Here is a 13,792-nt window from a genome sequence, read left to right as displayed (position 1 = left end):
TTGTCGGCGCATCCACCAAAATAAATCTCAGGTTGGACTGGGCAGGGTGACTCACCGAAATGACCACGGTGATCCGTGAATCGGAAATAAGCGACCCCGCTCCACAAGATAAGGAATTCTGTCTGGTGGTCCCAAATAAGAGTTGCTCGCAATAAGGGACCCGACACACAGATTCCACCTGAGAAAGTTGGGTCTTAGAAACAGATTTCAATCAGGGTATTTGTCGGCGCACCCACCAAAATAAATCTAAGAAATAAATTTCGTTCGGGGTATACTCTGGCGCATCCACCAATTCCAGACTCGAGTCAGACAGGACAGGGTAATTCGCCAAAAAGGCTGCTGTGATCCGGAGATCGGAATTAAGCGACTCCTCTCCCCAAGATAAGGAGTTATGCCTGGTAGTTCCAAATAAGAGTTGCTCGCAATAAGGAACCGGACAGACAAACTCCACTTGAGAAAGAAAGATCTAAGAAATAAATTTCACTCAGGGTATACTTCGGCGCATCCACCAATTCACGACTCGAGTCAGACCGGACAGGGTAATTAGCCCAAAACACTGCCGTGATCCGGAGATCGGAAATTAGCGACCCCTCTCCTCAAGATAAGGAGTTCTGCCTGGTAGTTCCAAATAAGAGTTGCTCGCAATAAGGAACCGGACAGACAAACTCCACTCGAGAAAGAAAGATCTAAGAAATAAATTTCGTTCAGGGTATACTGTGGCGCATCCACCAATTCACGACTCGAGTCAGACCGGACAGGGTAATTAGCCCAAAACACTGCTGTGATCCGGAGATCGGAAATTAGCAACCCCTCTCCTCAAGATAAGGAGTTCTGTCTGGTAGTTCCAAATAAGAGTTGCTCGCAATAAGGAACCGAACAGACAAACTCCACCTGAGAAAGAAAGATCTAAGAAATGAATTTCGTTCAGGGTATACTTTGGCGCATCCACCAATTCTAGACTCGAGTCAGACCGGACAGGGTAATTAGCCCAAAACACTGCCGTGATCCGGAGATCGGAAATTAGCGACCCCTCTCCTCAAGATAAGGAGTTCTGCCTGGTAGTTCCAAATAAGAGTTGCTCGCAATAAGGAACCGGACAGACAAACTCCACTTGAGAAAGAAAGATCTGAGAAATGAATTTCGTTCAGGGTATACTTTGGCGCATCCACCAATTCACGACTCGAGTCAGATCGGACAGGGTAATTAGCCCAAAACACCGCGGTGATCCGGAGATCGGAAATTAGCGACCCCTCTCCTCAAGATAAGGAGTTCTGCCTGGTAGTTCCAAATAAGAGTTGCTCGCAATAAGGAACCGGACAGACAAACTCCACTTGAGAAAGAAAGATCTGAGAAATGAATTTCGTTCAGGGTATACTTTGGCGCATCCACCAATTCACGACTCGAGTCAGATCGGACAGGGTAATTAGCCCAAAACACCGCGGTGATCCGGAGATCGGAAATTAGCGACCCCTCTCCTCAAGATAAGGAGTTCTGCCTGGTAGTTCCAAATAAGAGTTGCTCGCAATAAGGAACCGGACAGACAAACTCCACTTGAGAAAGAAAGATCTGAGAAATGAATTTCGTTCAGGGTATACTTTGGCGCATCCACCAATTCACGACTCGAGTCAGATCGGACAAGGTAATTAGCCCAAAACACCGCGGTGATCCGGAGATCGGAAATTAGCGACCCCTCTCCTCAAGATAAGGAGTTCTGCCTGGTAGTTCCAAATAAGAGTTGCTCGCAATAAGGAACCGGACAGACAAACTCCACTTGAGAAAGAAAGATCTAAGAAATAAATTTCGCTCAGGGTTCACTCCGGCGCATCCACCAATTCACGACTCGAGTCAGACCGGACAGGGTAATTAGCCCAAAAGACCACGGTGATCCAGAGATCGGAAATTAGCGACCCCTCTCCTCAAGATGAGGAGCTTTGCCTGGTAGTTCCAAATAAGAGTTGCTCGCAATAAGGAACCGAACAGACAAACTCCACTTGAGAAAGAAAGATCAAAGAAACAAATTTCACTTACGGTATACCTCGGCGCATCCACCAATTAACGACTCGAGTCAGACCGGACAGGGTAATTAGCCCAAAAGACCACGGTGATCCAGAGATCGGAAATTAGCGACCCCTCTCCTCAAGATAAGGAGCTTTGCCTGGTAGTTCCAAATAAGAGTTGCTCGCAATAAGGAACCGAACAGACAAACTCCACTTGAGAAAGAAAGATCAAAGAAACAAATTTCACTTACGGTATACCTCGGCGCATCCACCAATTAACGACTCGAGTCGGACCGGACAGGATAATTAACCTTAAAGGCCGCAGTGATCCGAAGATCGGAAATAAACGACCCCTCTCCCCAAGATAAGGAGTTTTGCCTGGTAGTTCCAAATAAGAGTTAGTTTGCAAATAAGAGGAACCGAACAGACAAACTCCACTTGAGAAAGAAAGATCTGTTTTTAAACGTGGGTTTAGTGGATCGAATAACTGTTTTAACACTTTTATAATATAAGTTTTATTCTTAAACAGAACAGGAGAACAACGGCTTCCAAGTTTTTTTTTTATTCAACTTATGACGTACTACTCATAGACAAGACAAGACTATATGCGGCTGCGCAATACATGTCATTGATACAATCATAGAATATGATCAGTGTTACCACTAGGATAAATTAACTTGCCATTGTTCCCTAAACATAATAACAACACTCCCCCTCAATGGTAAGTTACCCAAAAAAATTTCTTAAAATACATTGCAGTTGATTGTAAAATTATTGAATGAACTTAGAGACAGCGGTTTCGTGAACAAATCTGCGAGTTGCAGTTTGGTTGGAATATACTTTAGTGAAACTGTTTTATCATTTATTTTGTCTCGAATGAAATGATAACGAATATCAATATGTTTGAGTCTCTTGTGGAACTCTGGGTTCCTACACACTTTGATAGCCGATTGATTATCTTCATAAATCATGACATTTAAACTATCACAAATTTTTAAATCACTAATTAAACTCTTAAGCCAACAAGCTTCACTTATGGCTAAGCTTAAAGCTATATATTCCGCTTCTGTTGAAGACAGAGCTACGGATGATTGTTTTCTAGAGCACCAACTGACTGTGCACCCAAAAACTTTAAATACATAACCAGACGTAGATTTCCTGTCTGTTCTATCCCCAGCCCAATCTGCATCAGCATATCCTTCAATTTCATTCTGAAAATCAGTTTTTCTAAAAACTAAACTTAAATTTTGTGTTTTTTGAACATATCTTAAAACTCGTTTAATCGATTGCCAAAGTTGTGAACTTGCAGTTGATTGATATCTACTTAGGATACTTATGCTTATACATAGATCTGGGCGAGAGCATAACATGGCATACATTATAGAACCTATTGCTGCTCTACATCTTTCTTCAATTTCTATACTTTCAGAATTTTTGCGTTTAAGATCATCATGTCTAAAATTTGGTTCCATAGGGGTATTACAAGGTTTACAGTTTTCCATTTTAAAAATTTTCAACATTTTCTTTAGATATAAAGTTTGGTTGATTATGATTTCATTTTTCAATACATTTTGTGTGATGTGCATACCCAAAAAATAACTGATACCTCCTAAGTCTTTCATTTTAAAGTGTTGATTCAAAGTAACTTTTAGATCATCAACCTCTTTTTCATCTGATCCGGCAATTAATAGATCATCAACATAGATCAATACAAAAATCTTTGAACAGCCTGAAATTTTGTAGTAAATACAGTATTCATTTTGAGATCTTACAAAGTTCAATGTCATCATTAAATCATTAAATTTTTTATACCAATTTTTTGGTGAGGATCGTAATCCATATAAGGACTTCCTTAGCTTTGCAAATTTTCCTGTGTCAGTATTAAAACCTTTAGGTAATAAAATATATACATCATCATCTATTTCTCCATTTAAAAAAGCACTACATACATCAAGTTGATGTATCCTGAAATTTAAATTATTGCATATAGCTAAGAAAATTCTTACAGAAGTTAATTTCGCTACTGGACTATAAATATCGCCGTTTAATGGAATTGTCTGTTGAAAACCTTTTGCAACAAGTCTTGCTTTGAATTTCGTGACACTACCGAACTCGTCTTTCTTCCTCTTATACACCCATTTGCACTCTATGACAGGCCTTTTAACATCACTATCACACACTACTTCAAACGATTCATTTTCTTGCAACGATTTTACTTCCTCCTCCATTGCCTTCCTCCATTGCTCAGCCTCAACGCTTTTCATAGCATCTTCATAGCATGTTGGTTCGTCATCTTCTGTAACTGTCAACAACAAACTATCCAAATCCATTTCAAAATCTTCAAACCTTGGGTTTCCTCTTAAGTTTCTTCTCAGGTTATATCTTCCATTCACTATTTCTTCACTGATTTCTGGATCCAACTCTTCTTCATCGGTAATTGTCTCTTCATCGTGTACAATATTATCAATTTGGGTATCTTCTAACTCCAAGTCTTGATTTTCTTCAATATTACAGAATTCAGTTATTTTACCTTTTGTTTCTTGAACTTTTTCTGGTAGGAATATTACATCCCTCTGTATGACAACCTTGTTTTTATCAGGTAAATACACTCTAAATCCCTTTGTGTCTTCTCCATAACCAAGGAAGTATCCTTGTTCATTTTTTGTGTCCCACTTCAATCTATTTTCCTTAGGTACTAGTACTGAAACTCTACTTCCAAAAATATTAAAATTTTCCATCTTATATTCCTTTTGATTCCATAATTCAAAAGGAGTTTTAAACTGAACAATGCTTGGACCAGAGCGATTCAGAACATATGTAGCGGTATTTATTGCTTCTGCCCAAAACATTTTTGTCAAATTTTTATTGCTATGTAACATTGTCCTGGCTGCTTCAACCAATGTTCGGTTTTCTCGTTCCGCCCTTCCATTTTGTTGGGGAGTATATACCACTGTGCGTTGGTGGCATATACCTCTGCTTTGCAGACATTCCGTTACCTGTTTGTTCACAAATTCTAAACCATTGTCTGTCCTCAAAACTTTCATCTTTGCACCAGTTTGCCTTTCTGCCATAGATATATAATTTTCAATTGCTTTTGCTACTTCAGATTTCTGCTTTAGGAAATAAACATGTCTATATGAGGTGTAGTCATCTTTAAATAATAAAAAATATCGAGCTCCTCCTAACGAAGGTGTTTCCATAGGACCACACACATCTGCATGAACTAGCTCTAAAGGTACAGTAGCTCGTGATTCACTATGTTGAAATTTTAATTTATGTTGTTTGCCCGATAAACAGTATTCACAAATAAATTCATTGTTTATATACTCAACATTCATTTTTTTAAGGAAATCTTTGATGTACTTAATATTTTGATGTGCTAATCTGTGATGCCAAGTCTCTAAATTTTCTATATTTTTAACTGTCATACATTCAGAAATATTATTAGTTAATTCATTTTCTATTTTGTTTTCATACATTTCCTTCTTGAACTGCATTTTATATAATTTATTCTGTCTTAGTGCCTGGGCTCTAATATTTCCATATTTATCAAAAAACTTACATGATGAATTATCAGATGACATGAAATATCCCTTATCAAGAGCACATCCAGCCGAGAATAAATTAAATTTTAGGTCAGGTATATACAAAACATTCGATAATGACGTTTCAATGAATTTTCTTCCATTATAGGACCACATTTTAATATTTCCATATCCTCTTACCTCCAATGTTTGCCCATTTCCAACTTGCACCATCCTAGGGGTTCGATCCTCGAACATTTTCTCGAACAAGCTTCTATCCCATGTCATATGTTCAGTGGCTCCCGAGTCAAGGTACCAATCACCTGATTTTACACCATCTGAATATACCATAAAAGCGTTGTGTTCCACTTCTTCTTTGACAGGATTCTTATTCGACGGTTCTTCCTTTTTCTTCTTGATCCAACAAGTCTGAACTAGATGTCCTTGTTTTCGGCAGTAACTGCAAAATTTATTTGTTTTATCAGCCTTATCATTCTTAGAGTTCTTAGTTCGAAAGTAACAGTTCTTTGCTATGTGACCAGCTTTTGCACAGATGTAGCATTTTTTGGTTGGATTATTCTGAGAACTCGTTTTGCTTACTAGTGCTGTTGTCGACTCTACTGTCTTGCATCTTTCTTCTTCAAGCAATAATCTAGAGGTTAACTCTTCCAATGTTTGATTTTTATCTGGAACTGACTCCCATGCTGATCTGAAGTGTTTAAAATGTTCTGGCAAGGTCATCAAGATTTTAGTAATTATCATTTTATCTGACAGAACTTCACCTGCAGTCTTTAATTTGGTTTTTATTTCCTCAATTTTGGATATAAATGTATTCACAGAGGAATCAAAGTCGAGCATGAAAAACCTTTGTTGTAGCAAATGCACACTTACAACTGATTCTTTATCATATACCGTTTTTAATTTGGTCCACATTTCTTTCGCAGATTCACATGACAGTAAGTGAGTTAGAGGACCTTCTTCCATACGTGTAACCAACAATTCTTGAGTTTTTGCGTCGTCCTTGAGCCATTTGTTAAGTTCATCTCCTGAACTGGGTTTTATTCTTGAACCATCCGCGATCTCGAAAAGACCTCGTCCTTTTAATATAATACTGGTTTGAAACTTCCATATGGGCCAATTATCACCATTTAATTTTAATGTCGTCGTGGTCGTGTTATCTGCCATTTTACACCACACGTGGTTTTTTCGATTTTACTTTTCACACACTCGAAAAACGTATCGTTAAATTGTTTTTATTCCAGTTGCACGACTGGGCACATAACCTGTTTTTAAACGTGGGTTTAGTGGATCGAATAACTGTTTTAACACTTTTATAATATAAGTTTTATTCTTAAACAGAACAGGAGAACAACGGCTTCCAAGTTTTTTTTTTATTCAACTTATGACGTACTACTCATAGACAAGACAAGACTATATGCGGCTGCGCAATACATGTCATTGATACAATCATAGAATATGATCAGTGTTACCACTAGGATAAATTAACTTGCCATTGTTCCCTAAACATAATAACAACAAGATCTTAGAAATAAAATAAATTACAAATAAATCACACTCGGAAAGTATCGATGGAACACAGGAAAGTCACCGATAATACAGACAGGAATAAAACGGTTCTTACCAATCCTAAGAATTTCCCACTTCACTACACGAACTCAAATTCTTTTCGTGTACGGGCTAAGTGTCAAATTCACGAATATAAAATACGGCACTAAAACGTCCAACGTTCAAAAGAAAAATTGCAAACTAAAAATTAAACTCTAAATTGTTACTCAAGAAAATCCGCTCAATAATTATGAAAATATATAGCTCGAAGACGCCGACAGGAGTAAATCGGAAAATATCTTGATACTTCGAAGACACCGGCAAGAATCATTGGAAAAATATCTTTCTACTTCGAAGACACCGACAAGAATAATCCTCCTTTTCCGAAATACTTCACTTGTAATCTCGGTTGGAAGGGGAAAATTTCGAGTCTCGAAATCGGCGGTGTACCTATGAAAAACGAACGACAACATGTAAAAAAGAACATATTGAAGAGATAACGTCTATCGCGTTGTCGCTCGAAAGTTTTTATACATAGGCTGATATTTTAAATTGCATCGTTATATTTTCATGAAATAAATAAATCAGAAATTATTCCAAATGAAAATTTCTGAATTGGACGAAAAATACCTTCACTGCTCTCAATTAAAATTTTATTTTCACCTACTCATATGACTGGTAGAATAATGATGGAATTCTAAACCTGGGGCAAATTATACTGGGTGATTCTAATAAAATAATTATTGAATTCTAAACCTTGGGTGAATTATACTAGGTGATTCTAGTAAAATAATTATTGAATTCTTGACCTGGGCTAAATTATACCGGGTGATTCTAGTAACGAATTTCACTTCGTTACAAGATTCAACACAAACCTATATTTTTTCTAATGGAACACCCTATATATCATTACTTCGTTGAATTCGTTATTTTTTTCCCTTAAAAATGATGTATGATACTATATAGGTAGAATGGTCAGAAATGTTAAAAAACACTAATTATTATTTGATGTTTTAGTGTTTTTTCAACATTTCTGACCATCCTACCTATAGAGTATCATATATCATTTTGAAGGGAAAAAAATAACGGATACAACGAGGTAATGATATATAGGGTGTTCCATTGAAAAAAATATAGGTTTGTGTTGAATCTTCAAAACCATACCCCGAAAAAAATAATTGAGTACGCCACTGGATTCTACGCAAAATTCTGATTCAGACGTAGTTTTCACCTCAGCATTATTCCTAATAACTTCGGAGATAAAGGAGGGGTCCGAAAAGTATCAATTTCCAAAATGACCCTGTACCTTTTGAACGGAAACAGTTATGCAAAATCTGATTAGACCAACTTGAGTTTCACGAAAAAGTAGGACAGGAACGTGAAAACCGCAAGGCTCTATCTTAAATAACAAGCGAGAAACCTGGCTGTCTCACCCAAAATGGGATGCACTGTACAATCAGTACAATGTTATTTCGCACAAAATGTCCAATAAACCTATATTTGTCTTCTCAACAAATCGTAAAGATATTTTATGTACCCACTAGAATGACCTCATAACATGTCCATATTCAGTAGATAACGAGAGTAGGTAAATGATTTTACTCGAAAATTCTCGTGTTGCCGCTTATAACTCTTGGTGAACTGGCAAAATTTTAGATGAAAGTGGGTATTAATCACCAAAATGATTCAAAAAGGTACATCCTCCCGTAATGAAAATTTTATGTAAGTATACTTTTTGTTTTATGCGTTGGAAGTTATACAGTGTGGAAAAGCCAAATACTAGAATAAATTCAATATGTTGGTTACTGAACAGGGTGGGCAAATAAGAGAGGTAAGCGGCTATATCTCAGGATCCACTCATCATAGAGACTTGCGGTAAAAATGTTTACCACCAAAGTCTACAAGAAAACACACTGGAAATTGTTTTGAAGTTCATACCTCTACCGCTAAGGGGCGTAATAGCTATCGTCGAGTAGAAAAATGAAATTTACTCGAAAATTTTTCACATGGAGTTGAAGAAAAAATATCATCACTGTAATACTTGTAAAATTCTCTATCTTTTTGAATTGTCATTTTCGATTTTACGACATCAAATAAGGGTAGGTGAAAGGGAGAAATCTGACTGATTGAAATGCCTGTAACTTCAGTTTGGCTCAACATTTTTGAGCAAATTAGATCTCGTCTGAAAGATAATATCTTGTTGATTGAGGACAAAGTATACTCATGATAAATTTGTTTTTGCTGTTTTCGATAGGGGGCGCTAAGTCAGAAGTTCATTGTTTTGTTCATTTTACTCCGAAATTTCAAATGTAATGATAGGATTTTTTTAACAGAAACAGACTGTCCATCAAATTTGCATGAAAAAACATGAAGGCCGCAAAGCGATAGTTTCAGGCGGTCTGAAGTTATGGCCGAAAGAAGATATTCTTCAACTGATTTACTGCGAAAAACCAAATTGTGTCTTTAAGTTCTGACAGAAACAGAAATCCCATCAAAAATTGAATGAAAAAACCAAAAGGTCGCAAAGCGATAGCTTCAGGCGTTCTGGAGTTATGGCCGAAAAAAGATATTCTTCAACTGATGCACTGAAAAACTAAATTGTGTCTTCTTTCGGCCATAACTCCAGAACGCCTGAAGCTATCGCTTTGCGACCTTTTGGTTTTTTCATACAAATTTGATGGGATTTCTGTTTCTGTCAGAACTTAAAGACACAATCTCTATCTCCATACATGCATCCCATAGAACATGCTTGGCAAGTCAATAGCAGCTCGCAGGAATCCGTTCCGAAGTTTAAAGGATCTTGTTCAAAATCCACCCAGGAGGAATGTCTTAATATTCCTGAGCAGCATATTGGGAATCTGGTGAACCCCCATAACTCTCACAAGGGAGAGTTTCTGACATAAGTAGATATAGATTCACGCCTTGACTTGATTTTCAAGCTACTTGACTTGAAATCAAGTTCAAGTCAAGTAGTAGTTTTTCAATGTCAATTCAAGTATTTATTTATCAAGTACTTGAATTCTATCCAGCTACTTTTCATGCCTCTTCCACCATTCTAAAATGTCTTCAGAATTGTCAGCACGTGGTTCAGAAGGAATTTGTCTATTTCATAACGCCATTTTCAGTTGCTGGATTTGCAGGAGATTTCTTGAATGAACTGAAGAGATCGATGTCAAACTGTATTATTTTGAGCTTTCATTCTTTACCTCTGTACCTATCTGCCGTATGAATTTGTTTGAATAATAATAATAATATAATATAATGTTTATTCATTATATACTTAATTATTTTCTTTAATTCTGTGGTTATTCCGTTCATTCTTTCACATCTTGTAGAACAAAATTGTGCGAGAATATATCAGAAACGCACAGTTTTCATGGTTATATTTTATTATTCTATGTTGGTACTCCGAACTTTCCGCCACGGCTTTATCTGTCAATTCATCAATTTGCCTTAAAGAAATCAGTTCTGCCAACCATTATTTTTCAATGCAAAAATCACTAAAATATATTTATGGAAATATTTCATTAATTTCAATGAAAATGCAATGAATTAGAGAAAATAATGTATAATACTCGTACAGAAGGCTCATTCTACCACTCGTTCATTCCAAAACTCGCCACTTCGTGGCTCGTTTTCGAATTTTGAATTCGTGGAAGAATATCAATGCCTTCTGCACTTGTATTATAAATAACTATTCAACTATAGTTTAAAACGAGCAACTAACGATCACATAAGTGGATACATAAGCTTTTCTGTTTGATCAGAATAGTAATTTTTCGGCAACCGTCCGGGAAGTGCTCACTTCCCGGACGCTTTTTCTCTGAGAAAGTAGCATTTCCCGGCCTAGTCCGGAAAGTACGTACTTCCCGGACTAGGCCGGAAAAGAATCATAGAATCCATAGCAACCGAGATAGCGGCTGACAGTTCATATGAAATTAGTCGTCAAAAAGTTGCATGTTTTTTTATCGCAATCGCAATAAAATACGGAAAGCAGCAGCGATAGTGTTATTTTACATGGTTGCCGAAAAAATATTGTACGCAACACGCCCAAAAATGGTTTTTTTGGACTCACAGACTTCCAGAACTCGCTTACGCTCGTCCTGGAATTTTGTCTATTCGTCCAAAAAAACCCTATTTTCCGGACTTGTTACGTAAAAGATTTTACCGATTTGTGTTTTTTTTTCAGAAATTACTCATTTCCATGAAAATTCTCTACCCCAAAAAATATTCCCAAAAGTATGGTATTGCCGGTAAAGATATACAAGTTAAAATAATCCAATACAAAATTCTTTGAACATGAGTGTTCAAGGTACTAGATACAAGTAACTTTTCGAAATTGAATCTGACCTATGAAATAAAAAATACTTATCTTATGGATCGAAAAGCCTTCTAAATTTAGATTAAGAATCGGATCGCGGGGAACCCCCTGATTTTGTCTAAGCGCGCAGGACCTTGCGGAAATATTTTTTTAACTTGTGAGTCTTGCGTATTGACTTCAAGTAATATTAAGTAGCTTGATATCATGTCAAACAATAAATATCTCAAATTAAGTCAAGCCAAGTTCAAGTAGGTGATTTTTCACGAGCTTGATTTTCAAGTCAAGTAGTTGGTTAAAAAATCAAGCTACTTGGCTTGATGAATCCCTATAAGTAAACTTCCCCCTCAAAACCTTTTTTACCTGTTACCTAAGCATTTTCCCATAAGATGTTCCGTTTTCGAGAGATTTTTAACTAATTCAACTTTAAAAATATCAGGAATTTTTTAACTCGTTTTTTTTTATGAAAAATAATCGTTCGGAAGCAACGGTGATGCAAAACTTTTGAATCTATCTGTATTTCGAATCAAGTGAGAAACATCTTCTATAAGTATTGCTGAGGCTATAAGCAACTTCGAACCAAATTTTACACAACTTGATTAATATATTATTTTAATTTTCAGGTCGACATGAAACTTTCTACGTCAATTCAAATTTTCGTTTTATTATCATTTTATTTTCTGACAGCAGGTAAGAATATCTACTGACATGAAAAACCAATAGTTACGAACTCCTAGATATTTCAATGAATAATATCAAAGAATAGATATTTTGTTTCCAAGTGGAACTCAGACGAAAAGAGATAAATAAAAATTTGGATTTATAAATGGGACATGATGTCAATTATTTGAAATTAGGACATATGCATGATCAAACTGTTATTTTTTTTTAATTACATTCAAAACAAAATGACTGTGACTCTTTCCACTTTAGAGCAAACATAAGTATCAACAATTAATTTTTAGAGACAATTTTAACTTAGGTATTTATTTCAGTCCATAAAAAAGTATTGAAAGGGGACTATGAAAATAAATTCTGGAAATGAAGTCCATCAATTTCTACATATTTACTAGCACTCAGGAAGAGATTATTTATTGCTCTTTTAATCTAATCTAATCTAATGTCGAGATTGCCTCTCACATCTTCGCAAGCTTCTTCTCTCCTGTGTCACAACTGCTTCCGCGAAGTTTTAAATGGCATAACTCGTTCAAATAACCACACAGAAGATAATCAAGAGGAGTTTTGGTGATTTTGCTGACCATGCCACAGGGCCACCATTCCATAAATTGAAATAAATAGTTTCAAATTTTTACAGAGATTAAATTTTCAATACTTATTTTTGCTGTAGAGTAAAGGATGTTTTTTTTCGAGGTATATAACTTTAAGTTGACATTAATGTTCAAGATGGCGACCGATTTAACAGTTGTCAATGATTTATTCTCAGTTTGGTTTGGCAATTCATCATGAATAGACTCACGCCTGAACAACGTTTGTAAATAGTGCAATTTTATTTCGAAAATAATGGTTCTGTGCGCAATACGTATCGCGCACTATGTCCATTAGCGATGAAGCGCACTTCTGGTTGAATGGCTACGTCAACAAACAAAACTGCCGCATTTGGAGTGAAGCTAATCTTCAAGTGTATGTCGAAACACCGTTACATCCAGAAAAACTGACTGTTTGGTGCGCTTTATGGGCTGGTGGAATCATTGGTCCGTACTTCTTCAAAAACGATGATGGCCAGAACGTTACAGTCAATGGTGATCGGTATAGAGCCATGATTACTAACTTTTCATTCCTGAATTGAACAACCATGATGTCCAGGAGCTGTGGTTCCAACAAGACGGAGCAACATGTCACACAGCTCGTGCCACAATCGATTATTGAAAGACACGTTTGGTGACCGCCTAATTTCTCGTTTTGGACCTGTGAATTGGCCTCCAAGATCTTGTGATTTAACACCGCTAGACTACTTTCTATGGGGCTATGTAAAGTCATTGGTCTATGCGGATAAGCCACAAACCCATTTGGAAGACAACATTCGCCGTATATTATGCCGATATACGGCCAAAAATGTTGGAAAAAGTCATCGAACATTGGACGTCCAGATTGGACTACATCCGAGCCAGCCGTGGCGGTCATATGCCAGAAATCATATTTAAAATGTAATGCCACAAGATTATCTTGCGGATAAATAAAATTCATGTCAATCTAATAATCCATCGTTGTTTTATTGCAATTTAAAGTTCTATAGCTGTAGAAAAAAACACCCTCATTTTGGAATCATTCGACGAATCTACGCCTTACTTGATGATCGTTTGGCTTCAATTCTCGCACAAGTTGGATTTTGTAAGCACGCAAACGAAGATCCTTCCGCAAAATATGTG

At 36.6% G+C, this 13,792-nt stretch overlaps 1 protein-coding gene across 1 annotated transcript in view; it reads left to right on the top strand.

Moving 5' to 3' along the window:
• The window catches only part of LOC123681948, a 32,646-nt gene that overhangs the window by 8,553 nt on the left and 10,301 nt on the right, over window positions 1-13,792 (top strand). Inside the window, exon 2 of the mRNA XM_045620333.1 lies at window positions 12,029-12,095. Within this exon, the coding sequence (XP_045476289.1) occupies window positions 12,035-12,095 (61 nt within the window). The 5' untranslated portion in view covers window positions 12,029-12,034. The remainder of the gene's footprint in view (window positions 1-12,028; window positions 12,096-13,792) is intronic.

This window comes from Harmonia axyridis, chromosome 6 (assembly GCF_914767665.1).
Source record: "Harmonia axyridis chromosome 6, icHarAxyr1.1, whole genome shotgun sequence".
Classification (NCBI taxonomy): Eukaryota; Metazoa; Arthropoda; class Insecta; order Coleoptera; family Coccinellidae; genus Harmonia; species Harmonia axyridis.
Note: the sequence above shows the minus strand (reverse complement) of the source record. Positions and strands in the feature narration are given on the sequence as shown.